Source organism: Delphinapterus leucas, chromosome 2, assembly GCF_059928025.1.
Source record: "Delphinapterus leucas isolate spDelLeu-1000000601 "Yukka" chromosome 2, BTC_Dleu_Yukka2, whole genome shotgun sequence".
Lineage (NCBI taxonomy): Eukaryota > Metazoa > Chordata > Mammalia > Artiodactyla > Monodontidae > Delphinapterus > Delphinapterus leucas.
Genome location: NC_143130.1, coordinates 23,793,172 through 23,818,624, shown reverse-complemented (window position 1 = coordinate 23,818,624; position 25,453 = coordinate 23,793,172). Strand labels below are relative to the sequence as shown.

Genomic DNA, 25,453 nt, shown 5'->3' with positions numbered 1-25,453 from the left:
TCATATTTTATTTTAATTATCTGCTTAGAGATTTGAGACCCTAATTAGACTTGATTTGCTCATGGGCAAGGATTGTCTCATGCTCATTTTTATATTTGCAGTCTGCCTGGAATAGAGTCGACATGCAGTGCGTTTGATGGATGGTTGAAAGAATGTGTTTCTGGCTTTATGATGCCCTGTGCTAGCTGTGTTATAACAGGGATTTTAGACACGGTCCACAACCTGGAAGAACTTACCATTTAGATATGAAGGTGGAACTAACAGACAACATAATTTGAGCTCAGTGGTGAGATGCTAAGTGGAGAGGAGGGTGAGATTGTGATTGTGGTCTAGAATAATTAGAAAAGGCTTCGGGGAGGAAGTGGAAATTATTCTTTGCGTGAATCAGATTTGAAAGCCAGGTGGAGAAGACAGGGCATTAAGGAGACAGGGGAAGGAGAAGGTCCAAGAGTGGAAAAGGCTTTGACATAGGGGAAAAGAACACAGAATGCTGGGGGAAAGGTCCAAGTTTGGGGAGTTACCTGTAGAATGTTCCTGAGCTAACAGGTGGGAAAGGAGATCTCAGTAGTCCCCAAGGGCAAACCTGCAGACCAGTGCAGGCTCGTGACAACGTTTTCTCCAGCCCCTTGCAAAAGGAGATAAATAAATGGAGGCGTTATGGTGTATTTTTTTCATCAAGCTAATTTTTTTTAAAGAACTGTCCTTGTCACTCCTATTAGTGATAGTGTCACTCCTATTAGTGATAGTGTTTTTGTCACTCCTATTAGTGATAGTGTCTCACTGGGGTCCTTGGGTGAGAAGAGTATGTCCCCAGGGGTGGTGCAGTGGAGGAGGTGGTGAACCAGAGCCTCAGGAAGGCGTTGGGGGGAAAACTTGCCATTTGAGAAATCTCCCAGATGATTCTGAAATCCCGCCCACACCCTCCACAAACGGTACCGTATACCTAGATGTTATAAAAATTATTACTGTTTCAGTGACCCATGCTTGCTGCCATTATTAATACTATAAAATGAGTAGTTAAATATATATATATTTTGCTTTTTCGAATAAACCTTTCATGTTAATGAAACTTTAAAAAATACATTTTTACTTGATAAACATGTGGTCTAACCTCATGTAAGGAAAAAGTACAATTTCAAATCAAATCAACTTGACATTTCAGTACAGCCAGGTAAAAGTGAGCAACCAGTTGTAAATCAAGTAACTTGTTCTTAGTAAACCATTAAAGTTAAATTAAATGGCTCATTGCCACATGCTGTATTGATAGGTTATGTTGTTTAGGAATCTGACAGAGAGATTTACACAGCCTCCAAAGCTCTCAGTGTAAATTAGGCTCAATAAACATTTCATGTGATGCATTATGCATTTGAAAGAGCACACATACCTTTTAAAAAATTTATTTTAGGGCTTCCCTGGTGACGCAGTGGTTGAGAGTCCGCCTGCCGAGGCAGGGGACACGCGTTCATGCTCTGGTCCGGGAAGATCCCACATGCCGCCGAGCGGCTGGGCCCGTGAGCCATGGCCACTGAGCCTGCGCGTCCGGAGCCTGTGCTCCGCAACGGGAGAGGCCATGACAGTGAGAGGCCCGCGTACCGCAAAAAAAAAAAAAAAAAAATTTATTTTATTGAAGTATAGTTGATTTACAATGTGTTAATTTCTATTGTACAGCAAAGTGAGTCAGTTATACATATATGTATATTCTTTTTCATATTCTTTTCCATTATGGTTTATTACAGGATATTGAATATAGTTCCCTGTGCCATACAGTAGGACCTTGTCGTTTATCCATTCTATATATGATAGTTTGCATCTGCTAATCCCAAACTCCCAATCCACCCCTCCCCCACCCACCCCCTCCTTGGCAATGACAAGTCTTGAGAAGAACACACATGCTTTTTAATGACACCCGCGCTGTGGACTCCCTACCTAGGATTCATCTGGGCTAAGTGACTGTGATGCCAGTCTGTAGTTACATATATGTAGAGCTCTCTATAGATTTACGTGGTAGGCCCACCAATGAAAAGCCAAAGAAACGTAACCCTCTGGCAGCAGTCTCTACCAGATCTGGACATCCATCTACTCTTTGACCCATCAGTCCCACTTTGGGGGATTTATCATGCAAATAAACCTGCTCACTGTATAAAATGGTGTAGGTACAAGGTTATTCATCACAGCATTGTTTGTAATGCCCAGAAACTGGAATGAATCCAAACGTTCATTAACAGGAGTCTGGTTAAATATAACATGATATCATGAAGCTGGAAGAAAGGATGAGGCAGCTTTCTCTGTGTTGCTATAGAAAGATACCCAATATATTATAAAATTAAGAAAAAAGCGCAAGTGTAGTGTGTGCCGTCTTTAGTGTTAGAAAAGAAGAAGATCAGAAAGCATATTCATAATCCCTTGTATTTGCATAGAGAAATTCTAGGAAGCATAAACAGAAGAAGCGTGTTTGGGGAAGGCAGAATGGTGGGAGGGTGGGAACAGGTCAGAATCCAGGAGAGGAAGGGAAAAATTTTGTTTTTACACATAATATTTGATTTTTTTACTTTTGAACACTGTGAATATATTACCTGTTCGGGCTTAATTGATCAATTAATTTAAAATTGTAGCTGCAACAAAAACAACAATAATAATGGAAAAGCTGACTCCTGAGGGTTCTCTCACATCAGACTTGATCTCACTTGGGCTTGTTGGGTTAATGCTAACCTCAGTAGCACACATGGGAGGGACCTGTACGCCCCAAAACACATACACACATACACACACACACACACACCCCCCACACTCAATGACTCTGGTTTCCTATACACTCCCTTGTTCTGTCTTTCTTCCTTGCTTTGCACGGAATGCATTCCACTGACTCATCAGGTTGGTGAGTGCTATTTGCGCCTCTAGTAGAGACCTCATCTCTTTGTTTACACGTCTGTCTTCCTTACTAAACCAAGACCCAGCGGAGGGCAGGCTCTGTGTTCTGTTCATCTTCGTATGCTTCGTCAGCCCCCAGCATGTCCTCCAAGCTTGAGAAATATTTATTGACTCAGTAAGGAAGACTCAGAATGGCCTGCTCTTCACGGTGTGCCTTTCATTGGGAATTTCTACCACACCAGTCTGCATGGCCATAAGACCTTAGACAAAGTGTTTACCTCTGGGGGTGAATATTTTCCAAGAAAAAGCAGAATATTGACTTTCAATGGCTGAAAATGTTTTTAGCCCACAGTTATCTCTCTTTATTACTTATTCATCTTTGTGAGAGTTATAATTAAAAGAACAGGGGAAAGACAACTGAATTTGACCCTCAATATAACATTCTATCCGATGTTTAATCTTCTCTGAGAGGATTAGATCCTGATGGGCTTGAGTTCTCATGGTGAGAGAAGTGAGTTCTAATCTGTCACTTTCCCCACTCCTACCTCTATTTTTCTATGCTGGAGACCCTTGCCCCTTCAAAGATCCCCCCCAAAAATCTGCTCTCAGAAATTGCTATCATCTTTCTCCAAACATACGGACTAAAATCATCGCCTTCCCTTGAAAAGTTTTAAGGATTATATGTAGTAATATATTTTTATTATTCCCGAGGTCATCAGAAGGCACAACTAGCATGAATTTGGCCTTATTTCCTGAAATGCACACACACGCAAAAAATCAAAGCCAGTTCCTCACTCTTCAGCATTAGCTGTGGATGGCTGTCTTTACTTTTCTGCATCTGTGTTAAAGAGTAATTCAAAGCCAGGCAAATCATTCTGAAGAAATATTTGTCCATTGAGCAATGGTTTGTCTCTGTAGAAGTGCTCACTAAACACTGAACAAGCTCAGTGCAAAGTTAGGAATTAATCTTATCTTTTGGAAGAATGCCTAGGGCCCCGAGAGGTGTCCTGGTTTTCTGGGATTTAACCGGGGACCACAGAAGACTTGAAATAGCACAGAGGCTTTGCTGATGCTACAACAGGGACAGAGGATCAGTTCAACCTGCCTCAGTGCCCAACGTGAATGCCCCACCAGGCTTTTTCTTTCTCTCTCAGGCACTGAAGATGGAAAAGCCAGCAAAACTTGGAGTTCATCCACAGTGTGAGTTTTCTCCCTGATGACCTGCTGGATCCTTTCCAGACAGATGTTGGGAGATGTCCAGAGAACTTCACTGAAAGCCACAGGTGTGTCTTTGGAAGGGTTTTGACTAAAGCAAAACATTGTTGGGTTTGTGGTTGATGCCAAGAGATAGATCACACTCTCTGAAATCAAGACTTAACAACAGAGCTGTCATCGAGTTTTTTCTCCGGTGCTCACAGGCTTGCTGCCTGGCTGGTGAAGAAGAAATTCTCTTGTCTCTATAACACATGCAGCAGGTTTGAATCTCACAGGTGCAGACTTGCTGAACCAAAATATGTAATCCTTTTTACCCTGTATCTCAAGGTTTTCTCCATACTGAGTTCCCAACCTCCTGTGTAGAACAAACTTTACTCTTGCCTGTTCATGATAAACCATCCATATGGGTCTTTTAAAAATCAAATTACTGTTTTCTTAGTCAATTTAGGGTTCTTTGCCTTCCTTCCTCTCCGTTGGATGGGTCCTAAGTTCCATCAAGTCATTAGGGAATGGATTGGGGGTATAAGGAAGGGTCCACTGGTCCTCAGTCATCACCTGTGTTAGACCGAATGTTTGTGTCCACCTAAAATTCATATGTTGGAGCCCTAACCCCCAATGTGATGGTATTTGGAGGTGGGGCCTTTGGGAGGTGATTAGAGTGAGATAAGTCATAAGGGTGGGGTCTTCTCCTAATAAGAAGAGGAGGAGGTACCAGAGCTGTCTCTCTCTCCACCCTATGAGGACACAGTGAGAAGGCAGCTGTCTTCAAGCCAGAAAGAGAGCTCTCACCAGGAACCGAATCTTCCAGCACCTTGATCTTGGACTTCCAGCCTTCAGAACTTGAGAAATAAATGTCTGTTGTTTAAGCCCCCAGTCTGTGGAATTTTGTTACAGCAGCCTGAGCTGACTAATACACCCATTAATGTTGGCACATGCATCATCCCATCTGGTTGCCAGGGTTTAGGGATGCAGGGAAGGGCTGAGCGATGGAGGGATTGGGTGTAACTATAAAGGAGTAACAGTTCAAGGGACATCTTTGTGGTGATGAAACTGTCCTGTATCGACTGTGGTGGTCGTTATACACATCTACATGCGTGATATAATTGCAAAGAACTGACCCCCCTTCAAACATACACACACACACACACACACACACAAGTGCATATAAAACTGGTGAAATCTAAGGCTGTGGATTGGACCAATGACAATTTCCCTGATTTTGATCTTGTGCTATAATTATGTGAGATGTTACCAACAGGGAAGCCGAGTTAAGGGTATGTGGGACTCCACTATTCAGTAAACGTGCACTGCTCGACTGGCTGATTAGTTTACTATAAGGAATTATCCACATCTTCTGTTTTCTAAGTGCAGCTCCTGAATAAGACTTAGAAGTGAATCTCTCTTGGGTATTCATGCGTTTTATGTGTTGTATGTCAGAATCAATAATTTTAATACGTGGCGATGCCAGCGTTTTTGGAGGAACACTGCATGGTTGACTGGTGATATTAGGCATGTGCTAATGCAGTGCCACTACAGTAGAGCTCCTGTGATTATTCTAGAATGACACAGGAGTTCGTATCCACCCACTGCCTGGTCAGTGTTGTACTGTTCTTGATCCCTATTTTGCCCAAGGGCCTTTGGATCGCCTCAAAATAGGTGAGCACCTTGCGCCATCTAGTGGAGACACATATAAAAATATTTCCAGTTATTTACGGCTGCGATTGGCAGATCCACACCTTCCAAAAGCCACTTTGGTTAGACTTAGGAATCGCGGTAAAAACAGAAACTTCGAATTAAACTAAAATCTTTTCCCCAGTAAGCAGGCGCTCTAGAATCATTCTTCCAGACTCTGCCAGACTGTTCTTCCTGATTTCGCACAGCAGCTTCCTACTGAAAATGGACAGAAGACCTAAATAGACATTTCTCCAAAGAAGATATACAGATTGCCAACAAACACATGAATGCTCAATATCATTAATCATTAGAGAAATGCAAATCCATACTACAATGAGGTATCATCTCACACCGGTCAGAATGGCCATCATCAAAACATCTACAAACAATAAATGCTGGAGAGGGTGTGGAGAAAAGGGAACCCTCTTCCACTGTTGGTGGGAATGTAAATTGATACAGTCTCTATGGAGAACAGTATGGAGGTTCCTTAAAAAACTAAAAATAGAACTACCATACGACCCAGCAATCCCACTACTGGGCATATACCCTGAGAAAACGATAATTCAAAAAGAGCCATGTACCAAAATGTTCATTGCAGCTCTATTTACAGTAGCCAGGACATGGAAGCAGCCTAAGTGTCCATCAACAGATGAATGGATAAAGAAGATGCGGCACATATATACAATGGAATATTACTCAGCCATAAAAAGGAACGAAACTGAGTTCTTTGTTGTGAGGTGGATGGACCTAGAGACTGTCATATAGAGTGAAGTAAGTCAGAAAGAGAAAAACAAATACCGTATGCTAACATATATATGGAATCTAAAAAAAAAAAAAGAAAAGAAAAAAAATGGTCAGAAGAACCTAGGGGCAAGACGGGAGTAAAGATGCAGACCTACTAGAGAATGGACTTGAGGACACGGGGAGGGGGAAGGGTAAGGTGGGACAAAGTGAGACAGTGGCATGGACATATATACACTACCAAACGTAAAATAGATAGTTAGTGGGAAGCAGCCGCATAGCACAGGGAGATCAGCTCAGTGCTTTGTGACCACCTAGAGGGGTGGGATAGGGAGGGTGGGAGGGAGGGAGGGAGATGCAAGAGGGAAGAGATATGGGGACATATGTATATGTATAACTGATTCACTTTGTTATAAAGCAGAAACTAACACACCAATACTAACGCACCAATTCTCCAATAAAGATGTTAAAAAAAAAGTTTGACCAGAAAAAAAAAAAATACAGATTCCATTATCACCTTTGTCATCGATGATGCTATTTTCCAAAATGGTGCAAGCTTCTTGGTTCAAAGTACAATCATTCATTAATTTGCACAGTAGTTGCATTCCCACAAATTCAATTACATTAAAACATTTTTAAACTATCGTGTGAAATAGAATTAGGTTGGAAGACCAAATAATTTTAAACATGCTTTTCACTTACACAAATGTCTGGTGGGTCGTTCAGATGCCTTGTGGCCTTCACTGTCCTGTGCAAAGCAGGACACTTGTTATTCTTGACCTCACCCACCAATTGCTAGCAGCACCTTACAGTCATTAAGACAACCAAAAGGTGCCCCCATAAACTCCCAAAGTAGCCCCTGGTGGAGGCCCACTTCATGGTTCTAAAACATTCCAGAGGGGGCCCCATTTTTTACCATAAAGCAAGCTATTGTGTGCATGCGTATGTGTGTGTGTATTTATTTTTATTTTCATATTTACACACACACACAGGTGGTCCTCACTTTGCAACGTGAGACCATAAACACGACCCTAGATGCTAATACTGTGCAAACCAATGAATAATGAATGGGAAAAATGAGGATTATTCCTTGACCTTTAAAATTTTTTTGTCAAAACATTAAAAACTCTCTTACTGTTGGTTACAAATGCATAGGAAAATTTAAAAAGAGTAAAACTAGTATTTATTGAATACACCATAAGCTCAGACATCAAAAACATTGAGAAAGTGGTTCACTTTTTGGTAAAAACTTACCAATAGTAGTTCAACAGTGCTGGCCTTCTTCCCGCTGTGTAACTTCTGACATTAAGTGAGCATCTTCTATATGCCTGGGGAAATTGCCCTACCTCTTTCTAAGTTTGGGTTCGCTTCCCAAATTTCTTCCTTTGAGCTTTCAGTGCTGTGAAACACCTCCAAGGTTTCCTTTAAGTGTGTTCTTTTGGCGGTGTCACTTTCTCTAAAAGACATCCTTCTTTCCATCACAACTGCTTTCCTCATTTATGCAATAAATTCACCTTCACAGAATTTCTGTGGCTGCCCAGCTAGAGTGTCCACATCCCCCATGTCAGCTTTTCATTGTGACTCCATTTACGTTCAAATCCAAATTCCACTCCCAGCATGATTGCTTTTCATTTTCTTCCTGCACTTTCATCTTTTGGGCCAATTCTCCCTTTTGATCATCCGTGTTTGTAAAATGTCACATGGGTTTATCACCGGGAGACAAGGAGGAAACACAAGTACATGATTTGCTGTCTGTGTTTGAACCCAATAACAGACGCTTAGCGGCCAATCACAGAAAGACCGTGAAAGAAGTGACGTGATTGATCATTGATTATGATGCACCTGCTGTTTACAGAGTGGAATTCTTGCCCTTGAATCTGGGGAGCCTGGAGACTCTTTTGACGCAGTAAAATGCAGCAGAAGTGTGACTGTGTAATTTCCATGGACGGGCCTTACCCATCTACAGCTTCCACTGTCACACACCAGGAATACTCCTGTGGAGGCCCCGCAGCCATGCAGGGAGAAGTGCAGGTCACGTGGGGAGGCCACAGAGAAGAGAGTCAAATTCTGAATTTCATTCAGAATTGAATGCAATATTCCAGGTAGAGTCTGCATTGGTGAATGCACTGAGTCTTCACTGCTTCTGGAATTTATTTTGGCCTATCAAGATGTCTTTGGATTCTCGATCTGTCCACCAGAATATTAGGCATTCTTTCCAACAACCTGTCATCTGAAATTTTGTCCAGTGTTTCATTCAAGTCTACTTCAAGTATATTTTATTTGAACAAGTTCTGTGAGTTTTATTTTTTATTTATTTTATTTATTTATTTTTGGCTGCGTTGGGTCTTTGTTGCTGCCCACTGGCTTTCTCTAATTGCGGTGAGCGGGGGCTACTCTTCATTGCGGTGCGCGGGCTTCTCATTGTGGTGGCTTCTCTTGTTGCAGAGCACAGGCTCTGGGCGCACGGGCTTCAGTAGTTGTGGCACACGGGCTTAGTTGCTCCATGGCATGTGGGATCTTCCCGGACCAGGGCTCGAACTTGTGTCCCCTGCATTGGCAGGCGGATTCTTAACCACTGTGCCACCAGGGAAGTCCCTCTGTGAGTTTTAGAATGCTGTTTCTCACCACAAAATCCATTGCTTCAATTTAACATCAATCTATTCATCAAAGCTCTTCTGCTTGGATTTGTTCAAACAGCGGGTTCTGTAATTAAGCAGTTTAAAGCTTATTCGTTTTCATTTTCCACCTCATCCATGATAAGCACATTGGAAACCATCTGTGCTTATAAGAAGTCTGGGTCTCTAGCATAGAAACACTGGGGTAAAAAGAAGTGAAATTAGTTCAATCAAGCACTGCTTAATCACTGATCCTTTAGGCAGGAAATGGCCCTTTGCCATTCTCAAGCTTACAAATCAAGGGGAAGAATTAGGCTATGATACACGATACGGGCATGTTAATGGATTATGTGTGTGTGTTACCAGCCCCTGACTCTGCTGACAAATTAGTTTGCATCTCAGTGCCGGACTAGGCTTGGGCCCATGCCTCGGGTTTCAACTCCAGCCACCATCAGCACGCACTGGAAGGTGGCTGGTTCCTCCCGCTTCCTGACCCTTGAGAAGGTCTTTACAGTATTGTTGCACCTTTCCGTGGTTTTCAGACTCCCCTTCTGCCTCCTGGGTGCCCACCTCCCAAGACTCCAGGCTGTCTTCCTCTGCCATCTCTGGTCCATCTACCCCCAAATCTCGCATTGATTCCTCCCACTTTCTTCCTATCCCATAGAATCTAGTGAGCCTTAGTCACCAAACCCCTTCCGCACACATGACTTTGTCAAAATGCTTCCTTCTCAAGAGTTCTCAAACCCTCTTTTGAATGGTGTCATTCATTCATACTTTTTCTAAAAAAAAATAAAGTCAACCTCAAGCTCCCCAACCTATAATTTATAGAATCTAAACGGCTTCCCTTTTGGAAATTGAAGGAACCAAAGGAGCATCATTTACAAGCTCTTTCTCCAGAATTTCTTTTGGTTCCCTGGCATGTAATTAGTCTTGGGCCGAGACACGATTAATTTGAATTAGTTCAGTGCAGCCTTATTACTGGTACATTCCTCCTGGGTTTTACCCATTGCTCATGCTACACCTTCCAGTTAGTTATCCTATTCCAAGGAAAAACCAAGCTAAATAAACTCCCAGTTAACATAACCGCTTCTTTCCCCGGCTGTAGGCCTAGTATTGTTCTTCATTGTCCCCCACACGCTCCAAACACAGCTTTAAAGGTGCCTTTTGGTGTTGGGATCTCTCACACATCTATTTATTCTTTTAGACTTCCCAGCACTGCTCTCACAAGTGTGCTGGTCTTCTTGGTAATGACCCCTTCAATCCACCTCTCCTTCCAAGTCCCTTTCACCTGCCATCTCACTGGAAAAGAGGGAGAGAGTTTACCCTGTTGCCCCGACACCAAACTGCAAGAGGTACGTTAGGGATGAGAGTGAGGGAGGCTCATGAGGCCCCTCCTTGATGCAAGGCTAACAGGACAGCCTTTCTCCTTGGCTGTGTTCATTCCATTTGAAATGCCCTTGAGACACCCTTGAGGACACAAGAGATGTAACATGAAATGAAAAAAACCACCGAGTACTTACCTGGAGATCAGAATTCCATGGATTAAATGTGCTTTGATACCACTACTGATCACTGCTGACATTAACTGAGCACTTAATATGTTGCAGGCACTGTTCTAGGCCCTTTACACATGCTCAGAGATGAGTACTATTTCTTATCCCCATTTTCCAGATGAGAACATGGAGGCACGCAGAGAATTGCCCAAAGTCATGAAGACAGCTGGTGAGTTAGCAGGCTAGGGTTGGGGCTGGAAATGAGGAGGAACCAGTCTGCCCAGTTCAGACACCATTGCCACTACTAGTCTGTCCCCCACCCTATATCACTCCTCTGTCCACGACCAGCTTGTATCACTCTAGCCCCGGACTTAGCTTCTCAAGCCTCACTTTCATCATCTTTTAAATTAGACTCTCAGCTAGATGACTTTGAGCATCCCTTGTGGCTCAGATACCCACATACTCCTTGCCCTATTTACACCTCAGAGGCAACCACAATAACTCATGAAGGTGCTTCCCAACCTGGGACAGCAATACCAGCTGTCAGTGTCATAGTGAGAGCAGCTTCCAGATGTGATCCCTTCCCCGCCAGAAACACCCAGATTCCCTGGGAGGGATGCAGGAAGCCACTACACTGGAATTGACCTATAACGGCTGGTCAGTCCCCAGGCACCCATGGACCCAACTGTCTCCCTTTTGGCAATGGGTTTGAATGCAAACTTCTGAGACAGGGAACACAGAGCAGAAAATAATGGAAACGGCTCAACGGCAAAGCCAAGTTTTCATGGCTCAAGAATTAACAAGGAATAGAAAACCATAATTTGAAAACATCATATGCACCCCAATGTTCATTGCAGCACTATTTACAATAGCCAAGACATGGAAGCAACCTAAATGTCCATCAACAGATGAATGGATAAAGAAGATGTGGTACATATATACAATGGACTATTACTCAGCCATAAAAAGAGAATGAACTAGGACTTCCCTGGTGGCACAGTGGTTAAGAATCCGCCTGCCAATGCCTGGGACAAGGGTTCGAGCCCTGGTCCGGGAAGATCTCACATGCCTCGGAGCAACTAAGCCTGCGAGCCACAACTACTGAACCCACGTGCCACAACTACTGAAGTCCACGTGCCTAAAGCCCATGCTCTGCAACAAGAGAAGCCACCGCAATGAGAAGCCTGTGCACCGCAACAGAGAGTAGCCCTCGCTAGCCGCCAGCTAGAGAAAGCCCGCACACAGCAACAAAGACCCAACACAACCAAAAATTTTTTTTTTTTTTTTTTTTGCGGTACGGTTGCCTCTCACTGTTGTGGCCTCTCCCGTTGTGGAGCACAGGCTCCGGACGCGCAGGCTCAGCGGCCACAGCTCACGGGCCCAGCTACTCCACGGCATGTGGGATCTTTCCGGACCGGGACACGAACCCACGTCCCCTGCATCGGCAGGCGGACTCTCAACCACTGTGCCACCAGGGAAGCCCCAAAATTTTTTTAAAAAAAGAGAGAAAATGAAATAATGCCATTTGCAGCAACATGATGGACCTAGAGATGATCATATGAAGTGAAGTAAGTCAGACAAAGACAGGTATCGTATGATATCACTTATATATGGAATCTAAAAAAAATGCTATAAGCGAACTTATTTACAAAACGGAAACAGACTCACAGACTTAGAAAACAAACTTATGGTTACCAAAGGGGAAAAGTGGGGGGGAGAGATAAATTAGGAGTTTGGGATTAACATATACACACTACTATATAGAAAATAGATAATCAACAGGACCTACTGTATAGCACTGGGAACTCTACTCAATACTCTGTAATAACCTATATGGAAAGAACATCTGAATCTGTATATATACATATATATGACTGAATCACTTTGCTGTACACCTGAGACTAACATAGCATTGTAAATCAACTATCCTCCAATATAAAATACACAATTTTTTAAAAAGAATGAACAAGGAAATCAGCCCCCCACACTCTAACTCTGTGTTTTTGGCTCATGAAACCTCTACCCAATGTCTAACATTTTTCTTCTGAAACCTCTTTGTGTTCTGGTCCCAAATTACAGCAGCCCACACCTACACCTAAGAGAGAGGAAAAAAGATGTGACAGAATAATGGAATATCATCTTGAGAAATTAAAACAAATAATCTTTGAAGAACCTAAGACAGAACATCTTAACCTGACTACTAGAAGGAAGGTATGAGAGTTCAAATACGTGTAGACAACAGACCTGCTCCATATCATGCCCCATCTGAACTAGCGAAACAAGCAGGTAAGGGTCAGATACAGCTATTTGTACACTAGCTCACCTTTGACTTTGGACTTTTAAAAATATACTCTTTCACAATGATAGAACTAGAACTGGATTTTGTAAATGTGCGATAGTTATCGCCGCACCGTTATCTAAGCCACCATGCCTTACACTCAGAGCCACAAATCCCAAGTGTATTGATATTCCCAAGAATTCTCATTGGGCACGAAATGAGTTATTCTTTTATTTAAACATTATGAAGTGTACTGAAATTTTTTTCTCTTAGATTCCTCCTGATTCTCACATCTATGAAAGTGAATATTCTGGCAGCATTTGTGGTAGCGATTTCCATGCTATAAATCAGGAGAATGTAAGTACCAACCCATACATTCCATTCACCAGTGACAGCCGCCCAGGGCCAGGGCTGGTGGAAGGGCCCCAGGTGCAGGACCCCGTGACCTGAATACACACCTGCCCTGATAGGGAGCCTGGCGCTTCTGGACAGCAGGAGAGATCAAACGTGGTGGGTTTTTTTCCCAAGACCTTGGAATTTGGAGATAGGCTATCAGCATAAAAAGAGAAGCGTGACCCAGGCTGCCCTTAGCTTGGCTTGTCCTGAGGTCATTCCAAATATCAGATTATAGTCATCAGAGATGAAATGACCAATGGAAGGGGCCAGAATATTGGAAATCATATCTATATTTGCAAAACATGCCATAAGGTCTTTTTTTTTATTAGCAGACCAACAAAAATGTTCCACATTATCCTTGCCCACAGCCAACCACCGCCAACACGCTAGCAATCTCAGAAAACAGCAAAATGTGCTAAGTAACTTTCTTTTAGACCGTGTTAATTTTACTTTCTCAACTTCAGTATCCACAGTATACTATGGCATTTATTTCAACATTAATAACTGTTAAAGATATCCACCGAGAGATTATCTTGGACCTCTTAGTTGAGAAAAAAAAACGTTGTGAATGGTTTTGTTCAAAGTTTGGAGGTTCTGTTTGGTACTCAACCCATAAGGTCTTAATTGTCTTTATCTCAGCAGAGAATGCAAAGCTGTGACAGGGTTTTTCCATGAGGGCTAGGCTGAGGCACCCACTGGGCTGGGAACTCCCCCAGCCCGCGCTACACAAGGGAGGGGAGGGGTGTTTTTCCCGCTTCCGGTATCCAGAAGATACATTTTTCCAGAAGGTATAGCACTGTGCAATTTCAAAGGCTGAAGGGAAAACTTAGGCAGAAAACTAGAGACAACTCTCAGTTATATGCCCTTGACTCTGTTTTACATTCCAAGCTGGGCTTCTTTTGCTGTTTATAACAGTGACAGTAATGATACAAGCACGGAACAGCTCCTAGATTTGCGCCAGGCACCTATCTCGTTCTTCACTTACTCTTCCTCACAACCGCCCCATGACGTGAATGGGATAGCCCCATCTTACAAGTGAAGAAACTGATTTACAGAGAGATAAAGTAACCTGCTACCGTGACTAATTTAGTAAGAGGTAGACTCTAGATTTTGAAGATGGTATTGAATATTGTGTTCCATTATTGGGAGCTAAATAGCTCGATGTGGACATATTTTGAAAAGGACAATGTATGAAAGGAAAGAATTATTACTCTTGGGCCCAGGTCACCTTCCAACAGTGATTCAAGTCAGTGTTGATACTTAAGGGCCAGTTATGTTCAAAGGCACTGTGGTGAGTACTCTCTGCAGTGCTGGGCACATAGTAGGCTGTCTATAGAGAGTGGGTTTTTTAGTGTATTTTATTGAAGTATAGTAGATCTACAATGTTGTGTTAGTTTCTGATGTAAGCAAAGTGATTCAGTTATACATATATGCATTCTTTTTTAAAATATTCTTTTCCATGATGGTTTATCATAGGATATTGAATATAGTTCCCTGTGCTATACAGTAGGACCTTGTCGTTTATCCATTCTCTATATAATAGTTTGCATCTGCTAATCCCAAACTCTCAGTCCTTCTCTCTCCCACCCACCTCCCCCTTGGCAACCACAAGTATGTTCTCTATGTCTGGGAGTCTATTTCTGTTTTGTAGATAAGTTCATTTGTGTCATATGTCATATTTTAGACTCTACATATAAGTGATATCATATGGTATTTGTCTTCCTCTATAAAGAGCGTTGAATGAAGGAGTGTGTGGTCTCTACACTTGAGAAAATGTAGCAAGGCATGGAGGTGTGTGTTGCAATTATGGCCCCAAATGACATGAATGATGAATGTCAGCCAGAGGAATCTGCAAAATGTTGGTGACGGAAGTCGCAACTAAGACGGGCTTTGAAAGAGGGATGTGGTTTTAATAGAGAGACGTTGGAGGAAAAGGTTGGAATTCCAGGCAAGGGGAACTGTGTCGGGGAAAGCACTTGGTTGAAAGGTTTGGAGGTGAGCCAATAATCTGGCTTTGTGGTGTGTAGGCTGGAGCTCAGGCTGAAAAGGTAGAGCACTGACCACCATGAAAATCAGTCTTGGCCGGATCCTCTATAGAAAGAGAGTGAAAACTTTGGAGCAGGGAGTAACCGCTTCACAGCTGCACTCGGACGCTGCTTCAGCCGTGGTGTGATGGATTCAGAAACAGCAGCCAAGACGTCTCTAGAAAACATCGCTATCATTCCAGAAAAATTAATGAGAGTAGTGACAGCGGGAATGGAGAGAAAGTGCAATCCATATCGGTTGGTATGTCCCCAGAAGTGCTTACCACGTTCACTCTTAGCTGAGACCAAGCATTTGGGGGGGGGGGAAGAGGCGTGTAAATTCACTACCCAAATCATGCAGTACACACTTAACAAAACCAAATCAACGTACATGATCCGAACCCACGTCATCTTCATTCGTAGCAAACACCGCTCTACCTTCAGCTAATAGATTTATTTGTTTAGCTTAGATCTCTATTTTATTTAAACAAAATGAGGTGGCACATAAAACAAGGGATTTTCTTTATTCCACCAAGTTTACCTTTATTCCTTGCTGAAAATATTTTTAACTGACTTGAAACTGATTTTTTTTTGCTCTTTAAATTGTTTTTAAAATGTTTAATTATGAAGTATTTCAGAGAAAAGTTTAAAAATACACTTGTTTAACAGACGAAGCCTAAGTGTCCATAGCAGGATGAATGGATAAAGAAAATGTGATATATACATACGATAGACTATTATATTTAGCCTTAAATAAAGAAGGAAGTCCTGACAGGCGTTAACATGGATCGACCATGAGGACGTTATGCTAAATGAAATAAGCCATTCACAAAAGGACAAATACTGGATGATTCCACTTATATGATGTATGTAAAGTAATCATACTCATCATAGAAAAAGAAAATAGAATGATGGTTGCCGGGAGCTGGGGGCAGGCAGAATGGGGAATTATTGTTTAATGGGGACAGGGTTTTAGTTTTGCAAGATGAACAATTTCTAGAGAGGTACTTCACAACAATTTGCATACAATTAATAATCTTAGATTTAATTCTCTCTTCTGACTTTCTTTTTAGTATTATTTGCTATGACATCTAATTTAACCCTATACCAACTTTGTAACCCCCATTTTCAAGTATTTGAAATAAATAAGATAGAATTTAATGCTATCTCAACTTTCAGTCTGTTTTTGTCTCTTGGAGATAAAGTGTAATTGTTAGAAACAGCGTACAGTTGAACATTTTTAAAACAGTCATCAGTAACCCTTCATAATCTTTCAGATAAATTTAATCTATTTGCATTTTATATTACATTTGAACCAGCACTTCCAGTTATTTGGGCATGTGCTTGGATTTAACAAATAAATTTGTCGTTTTTTAAAGATCATTTTGCATATTTTAATATGTCAGTTTATCTTTTTTGGCATGGTTTTGATTTCCTCTTTTCACTTGCATTGTTTTTGAAATAAACTTTAAAACGTGTCCCTTTGAACAAAATCAGAGGGCAATCTCAGAGAAGTGACCTGTTCATCCTGGGTTCACTGTAATCCTCAAGATGAGTGTCTGAGATCCCCAGAAGCTAGCTGAGTCTGGTCGGCACGGATCTGGTGGAAACAGCCCTACATCACCAGGTTTCAAAGGCCATCGCAGACTTTCTGTTTGCATGTGGGTGAAAGTTCCCCTGTGGGAGTGCACTTTGAGAAAGTAGAGGTTTTTCCAGCAGCAAGACCCGGACCAGGTGATGGATCAGGGACCTCGGGCAGGAAGCCATCGTTCCATCCTGGCAAAGGAAACTGCCAGAAAAGACATGGGAGCTGTGGCCAAATTGAGGTCCACAGCGTGGCTCTGTCCAAGCAGATGTCTGGAGTAGAGGCTCAAGAAAAAGTTTCATCAAGTACACTGGCCACCCAGCTTGGGAACTACAGGTAATTGTTAGTCTAAATTCACACTTGGAACACTGATCCCAGAGATGGACCCCAGGCTGCCTCTCCTGGACGTGGTCATGAACAACAAAGGATTTGAGGTCGGGCTGACCTTGAATTAAGTCTCCACGTGCTAACTATGAAATGTGGAATCAGTTATTGATACTTAACCTTACTTTCCTCCATTGTGAATGAAGATAAATGTAGTACACATCTCACATGGCTCTTTCATAGTTGAATAAAAACAGGGGGTTAAAGTTAATGTAGGTAAAAGTGCATGACACCACAAAGGGCTCAATAAATCCTAGTTAACATTGTTATTAGGATTCATGACCATGGGCGGGAAGGGATTCCAGGCTGGGCTGTCTCTGGTTCTGGGATGGGGAGAACTGATTTTCTGCTAACCTGAGTGAGACTGACCAGGGGCAGCCGGAACAGACTCTGTTCTCTTAGTCAAAGAGGTTCCTGCAACTTCCTTGCTGAAGGGGTGCCTAACCTCCCACACTGCTGCTTGCCCAGTCCTCTCATGAAATAGGTTCTCGGTTTTCAAAGGGAGAGGGAGAGACACTGCCAGTGAGTGCTTTGCTCAGAAAACCGTGGGGTTTCTTCTCCCACTTTTCCTAAATTCCTCCTGCTTTCACTTAAACCAAAGGATTTTGTTTCCAGAAGCTTTTCACTTTAGCTTTTTCCTCTCTGACTCGATTTCTCAGTCACGTGCCTCACCTGGTCTTTCAAAGAAGATGACGCTGATCTTAGGTCTCTCTGATTTTAAGATGAACAGACATCAGCAAAAGGAAAAAAAAAAAAAAAGCACTGCACATCTGTCCGACCCTGCCTTACTCTCACAGCCCAGGGACTGCCCCCAGCTCTGCTGTTTGAATAACCTCTGGATGTGTGACCCACCCCCCATCCCCAGCTTAAGTTTGAACTCCAGAACAAATATTTGTCCTGTTTTGGAACAAAGTTTGAGAGCTCTCTTCTTCTCTTTTCTCTCAATTTTCTTTTTGAAAACCAACTGTACGGCTCTGCTGTCCCTCTGATCGTGGTTCAGGGAGCAGTGGGCTCCTCCCAGACCCGGCGCTGGAGAGCTGGGCAGAGCAACCTAGCACGATGAAGGGGCTCGTGTGCTTTCTCGTCTGCTTCCTCCTTTCTGAATCACAGGGCTTCGAAATCCCCACTAACGGACTTTCAGAAGTAAGTACTTCCAGAAGACTTCCCTGCTGTCGGCCCCAAAGGTTAGCTTGGTAAATAACCTGTTACCTGTTGCTATTCAAGGACAGCATTCTGTGTGGAATGGAAATTCATGAAAAAATTAATCTGAGTAGACGTGTTCACTATTATAATTACTGGAACCTGTATTTACCCTTTTTTTGATTCAATATTTGTATATATTGGAAAATGATCACCACAATGTCTTTAATATCTCTCACCATACATAGTTACAGTTTTTTTCCCCTTGTGATAAGGATTTTTAACTTTTTATTTTATATGGAGTACATTTGATTTCCAATGTTATGATAGTTTGAGGCATACATCAGGGTGATTCAATTATACGTGTATCTATTCTTTTCCAAATTCTTTTCCCATTTAGGTTGTTGTATAATATTGAGCAGAGTTCCCTGTGCTGTACAGTAGGACCCTGTTGGTTATCTGTTTTAAATATAGCCATGTGTCCATGTCAGTCCCAAACTCCCTAACTATGCCTTCCCCCCGGGTAACCATAAGTTCTGGAACATATATTTACCCTTTAGAGCATTAACAGGTTTTGCATGAGAACCAAGTTCACAGCCCGACCCCATAGTGTACCATTTACAAAGTACAGCTGCCCCCTCCTTATCTAAAAAATTGGGGATAATAATTGATCTAACCCAAAGGGTTGTTGTAAGAATGAAGTGACATATGTAAACTACCCAGCACAGTGCAAACCTGGGGAAGAACTTAATAATTATTAGCTCTCATAACTCTTATTATGAAATATCATTATCACTCTTTTACTTAAGAGTATATAGAAAAGTCATTTTCAAAGCACTTTGTTTGTCATACCTAAGTGAAAATGATTTCCAAATTAAGGACACTTAATATTCCTGTTAAAGGGGAAGATTGGGTAAATGGATGGGCAGAGTGTAGGAATTACTCCTGGGGAGCTCCAGGTCTTCACTTCAGACCCTTGATCATCCCCAACGTATTGAAAGTCTTGGACTGAAAGTCATACAAGAGCTTTTTTTTTTTTTTTTTTAATTTATTTATTTACTTTTGGCTGCGTTGGGTCTTTGTTGCTGCTGCCTGCGGGCTTTCTCTAGTTGCGGCGAGCGGGAGCTACTCTTCGTTGCGGTGCGCGGGCTTCTCATTGCGGTGGCTTCTCTTGTTGCAGAGCACGGGCTCTAGGTGTGCGGGCTCCAGTAGTTGTGGCTCGCGGGCTCTAGAGCACAGGCTTAGTATTTGTGGCTCATGAGCTTTGTTGCTCCACGGGGTGGGTGGGGTCTTCCCGGACCAGGGCTTGAACCCGTGTCCCCTGCATTGGCAGGCGGATTCTTAACCACTGCGCCACCAGGGAAGCCCCAAGAGCTATTCTGATGCCAGAAAAGCAGCATGTATTCTGGGAATATCCTAGAAGGCACAGCGGCTTGTGCTACGTACAGAGTGGATTACCTACAAAGATGCCAAAGAACAGGATGGCATATTTGCAAGAAAAAAAAAAAACACCCTGTCTGCCTAGAAACTATCATATTTTCTAACACTTTAAAAACTACCAGAGTATGTTGGAAATCTCATTGACGAAGCCAGGAGTTGGAGGCAAGATATCCAAATATTTTTGTGCTTTTTCAGTCACTTACTGGCATTCCTTTCACATCGCCATTTCTAACTCAATGGATAATGGTCCACATTTACCTAGTAAGACACCTCTGATGCCCCCAAGATCTACCCAGTACTTCTGCCAGGCACCTACCTGATCATTGGGCTACTGCAACCCCTACTTGGATATCCCATCATCTATAGGCAAACTCAGAAATGAACTCCTGCCTCCCCAAATTTGGAGATACTAACTTTCATTTACTCACCTCTGAGACGTAACTGGCAAACAAATATATTAAAGAAATCATTGTAGGGACTTCCCCTGGTGGCACAGTGGTTAAGAATCCACCTGCCAGTGCAGGGGACACAGGTTCGAGCCCTGGTCCGGGAAGATCCCACATGCCACGGAGCAACTAAACCCGTGCACCACAACTACTGAGCCTGTGCTCTAGAGCCCGCAAGCCACAACTACTGAGCCCGTGTGCCACAACTACTGAAGCCCGAGTGCTATAGGGCCCACATGCTGCAAGTAGTGAGCCCATGTACTACAACTACTGAAGCCTGCATGCCTAGAGCCCATGCTCCGCAACAAGAGAAGCCACCACAATGAGAAGCCCACACACTGCAATGAAGAGTAACCCCTGCTCTCCACAACTAGAGAGAGAGAAAAAAAAATCATTGTAACAGACACAGAAAACAAACTTAACAGTTCCAAAGGGAAAAGGGGGGAAGGATAAATTAGGGATTTGGGATTAGCAGATACACACTACTATATATAAAATAGATAAATGGCAAGGACCTACTGTATATATAGCACAGGGATCTCTACGCAATACTCTGTAATAACCTGTATGGGAAAAGATAGTGAAAAAGAATAGATTATATGTATATGTATAGCTGAATCACTTTGCTGTACACCTGAAACATTGTAAATCAACTATACTTCAATTTTAAAAAAAGAAATCATTGTATGAAAAAATGAGATTGCCCAGAGATATAGAAAACAAGGCAAAATAATATATTGAATACAGTACCTTATGCCTGTCACCAGCTCCCTGTTTTTTGTTGATAGAAATAAACATCCTAAATTCTTTTTTAAGTTTGCAGAATATGCAGACCTTGTGGAACTGGCCCCAGGCAAATTTCAATTTGTGCCAGAGAACCGGAGGTACCAGGTACAGTAAACCTCAGTTCCAAAAGGGAAAATAAGTGAAAGAGATCATGATTGAAGAAATAAGTAAAGGGTTGAGATGATTTTTGCTACATTTTCTCAAGAGCATGTTTTTTTTATCAGCAAAGAGTCTGGTGGTTTTGCACCCAGGGGAAACACTGTCCAGCTGAAATAAAGGGAAGCCTCCACATGGCTGTCTGTTTATCTTCAAACTGTAATGGTCACCTTGGTCCCTTAGAGAATACATTGCTATGTGTTTTCTTCAAAGTTTAAGATTATGGGATAGTTTTACTGCTTTGTATGGAAGAATTTCCTCATAGGACACTTCCTATTGGGGCCACACATGCTCTCCTGCTTAGTCACGGTCCCTACTGTCTCGGGGAGTTGCTCAGAGAGCACAGGGGACCCGACCATGCTGGCGGTCTCCTCCCGGATGCCAGCAACAGCACAGACAAAATGCTCTAACTCATGGGGTGAGTTCTCCAGGGGGCCAAGAAGGGTTTGGCTTCTCCCATGTAGAGCCCAGGTGCTAAAAAAGGAGGTATTTGTGGAAGCAACTCTAAGCTGACCTATGACATCTTTTGTGCGGGTATGAATTTTTGACCTGCTGCAAGTCCAGGCTTTTTGTAGAACGATAATATTAAAACCCAATAGGCAAGTCCTCACGCCAGGGTCTTCATCTAAAAGGGAAAACGTCATCGTTAGGAATTGCATTCAAAAAGTCCAAAAGACCCACAGACATAGAAAACAAACTTAGGATTACCAAAGGGGAAAGGGGGAGAGGGATAAATTAGGAAGTTGATTAACAGATACACACTACTATATATAAAACAGATAACCAGGACATCCCTGGTGGTCCGGTGGTTAGGACTGCACGCTTCCACTGCAGGGGGCACAGGTTCGATCCCTGGTTGGGGAACTAAGATCATGCAAGCCGCGTAGCACGGCCAAAAAATAAATAAAATTAAATAGATAACCAACAAGGACTTACTGTATAGCACAGAGAACTATACTCAGTATTTTGTAATAAACTATAAGGGAAAAGTATCTGAAAAAGAATAGTTATATATGTAGGTATAACCGAATCACTTTGCTGTACACCTGAAACTAACACTAAACTAACACTGCTTCCCTGGTGGCACAGTGGTTAAGAATCCGCCTGCCAATGCAGGGGACACAGGTTCGAGCTCTGGTCCCAGAAGATCCCACATACCGCGGAGCAGCTAAGCCCGTGTGCCAGAGCTGCTGAACCTGAGCTCTAGAGCCCGTGAGCCACAACTACTGAAACCAGCAAGCCACAACTACTGAAGCCCGCGCGCCTAGAGCCAGTGCTCCGCAACAAGAGAAGCCACCACAATGAGAAGCCTGTGTGCAGCAACGAAGACCCAATGCAGCCAAAAATAAATAAATAAACTATGCTCCAATTAAAAAAAGTCTAGAAGAAGGCAGTCGTTGGCCTCGCTATGTCACATAATACCCCCTAAAATTTCAACTCACCCCAAATCAGGCAAGCAAAGCTAATGTCCCACACCTTAATTATTACTTTAAAATCCATCTGACATTAAAGGTTCACCCATCACTCTAAAGCCAGTCAGTTTTCCATGCCCACAGGACAGTCATTCATGTGGATACAGTAAGTCCCCTACATATGAGTGAGTTCCGTTCCGAGAGCACGTTCAGCAAGTGTGTTCGTAAGCGTGACAAAGTTAGCCTAGGTACCCAACTAACACGATCGGCTATAAACCTACTGTAATAGGTTTATAATACTTCTCACACAAATAATGCATAAAAAACAAACCAAAAAATAAAACTTTTAAAATAATTTTTTAAGTTTAATTTTTTTAATTAATTTATTATTTTTGGCTGTGTTGGGTCTTCATTGTGGTGCGTAGGCTTCTCATTGCCGTGACTTCTCTTGTGGAGCATGGGCTCTAGGTGCGCGGGCTTCAGTAGTTGTGGCACATGGGCCCAGTAGTTGTGGCTCGTGGGCTCTAGAGCACAGGCTCAGTAGTTGTGGCACATGGGCTTAGTTGATCCACGGCACGTGGGATCCTCCCAGACCAGGGCTTGAACCCATGTCCCCTGCACTGGCAGGCAGACTCCCAACCACTGCGCCACCAGGAAGTCCCAAGAAAACATGTTTAATCTTACAGCACAGTACCTTGAAAAGTACACTAGTACAGTACAACAGCTGGCATAAAGGGGCTGGCATTGAGTGAACAGGCAAGGAGAGTTACTGCCTGGAGGAGGGAGAGGAGGTGGGAGATGGTAGAGCTGAAGGACCGTCAGAAGTAGGAGACAGAGGGCAAGCTGCAATTTCACTCATGCCTGACGTTGATGGAATGCACGTTCGCATCTTCAAAAGTTCGCAACTTGAAGGTTCGTATGTAGGGGACTTACTGTAATTCTCCAACATAGCGGTTGAGTACAGAATTTTCCACCATGCTTGACTCAGGGGCTACACCAAGGAGGAAACGCATCCAAGTCTCTGCTCCCATGTAGCCTCATCTAGTGGAAGAGACAGACATGCCTTCCAACTGCCTGGCTTTGAAGAAAGGCTCTGCTGCTGAGAAAACAATCAGACAAATAGACAGGGTAAAGGTGATCTGTGCTACTCAGCTTAAGTTTGGTTGAACATTTTCATTTGAAAACATAGGTTTTAGCATTGTATCAAAGGATGGTGGGCATGTAACCAAACAGTGACTGAGACATTTGTTCACAGAAACACACCAGTGGGAAAATAGCATTCAAGAATATTTGATAATTATGTCTTGGTTCCAGTGAATGAGTTATAGCTCAGCACTGAAGGAAAAAATATCTTTTGAGAAAGTATATTTTGAGAAAACAGTTTTTGCCCTCAAGGTAATAAGCAACACGCTTCTGAAGAATGATTATCCAACTTCCTTTCACAGAGGAGTGTTTCTGGAGAATCTGGAGAAATGATGGTAAGTTTACTTTGATTTTGTTAAAAATTGATGTCTGAATGACTTTTCTGTTACCTATTATCGAGAAATCAATACGGGTGCCTCCTTTGTCTTCATCACTGAGAATGTTTACCTGACTTTCGAAATACCCCCTTCCCCAGTTCTGTTTGGAAGTGTGTCTAAAATTCAGCATGAAAGGGTGCAGTTTGTATGCAGCCGGGAGAGCTGTCCCCAGGAGTGAAAATGTCCCTTCTCTTTACTTTCGCAAGTTTTGACAACATTGTAGGTGTTTTTGGAATAAAAACTGTGTATTTATTCCAACAGAACAGTTTTGATTTAAAATAGGACACCTAACAGCTTTGGAGGGAAAGCCGTGAGTGTGGAAAAAGCACTCTTAAACATGAAATGGCCCGATTCCCTGAGATGTTCGGAGTAGAGCTTCCTGTGGCAAGAAAACATCAAGAGGAAGGGGTTCCCTGGGCTTCCTGCTCTGAACTGACAGCAACTGTGAGAAGCTCTGGGTTAAGGGGGAAGAAGGACAAACAACGTAGCCTGGGTTTTATCTCAGCTTGAGGTGGGCTGGATGTTAATGTGTTGAAAGGTTTAATCTTGGATGACAAAGTTTAGGGATATGACACCTAGTATTGAAATAAGCAAAACCTTTCGGAGAAAAAAGCAAAACCTAGTCAGTCACATCACTGCCATAATCCTGACTGTTTAGAGTCACCTCCTGAAATATGTGCGTTTGCAGTACTTTGTCTTTGAGCATACGGATACTGGAACTGCCTTAAGTCAGTAGAGAAGGATTGGGATTAGGGGTCCCGAGTACTGGACCAGTAACTGCATCAAAACGCCCTCTGCAAGGTATTCTGTTCTTTGCTCACATCCATCAGCATTCTCATATTTTGTTTTAATTTGGGAAAGGACAAGAGGACTGCAAGAAGGTGAAATTACAATAGATCAGGTTGAAGAAGGTGGGGCTTTGGGGACCACGTGTGTCTTCCACCCCACCGTACCCCTGGAAGTGCCCAGGTCCCCTTCCAACGCTGCAGTCCTGCATCCTTCCTTCCCTCTGGCCCCGCATTCGAAGTTATTTCCTGCACTTTCGTAATCCAAACTTGCTTCCCCACAACCATTTTCTCCTCGTATTCTAACCTTTAAAATCCTTTTTAATAGCCTCATAGCGCTTGAAAGGCATCTCAAGATATCTCAGACCTTTTGTTATTAAATTTTATTTATTTTAATTTCATATTTCCTCTGACTTTTTTATTTTTATTGATATTTAATTTATGACTTTGCTTTTTTTAATCTTTGATCTGTTTGGTTCTGAAAAGGGCACGTTA

General features: G+C 42.6%; 1 protein-coding gene across 1 annotated transcript in view; it reads left to right on the top strand.

Annotated features, from left to right (window-relative positions):
* Window positions 1–18,262: 18,262 nt before the first annotated feature.
* ITIH2 (inter-alpha-trypsin inhibitor heavy chain 2) overlaps window positions 18,263–25,453 on the top strand; it is a 38,515-nt gene continuing 31,324 nt past the window's right edge. Inside the window, exons 1-3 of the mRNA XM_022580258.2 lie at window positions 18,263–18,416; window positions 21,116–21,190; window positions 24,099–24,131. Coding sequence (XP_022435966.1) covers window positions 18,333–18,416; window positions 21,116–21,190; window positions 24,099–24,131 — 192 coding nt within the window. The 5' untranslated portion in view covers window positions 18,263–18,332. The remainder of the gene's footprint in view (window positions 18,417–21,115; window positions 21,191–24,098; window positions 24,132–25,453) is intronic.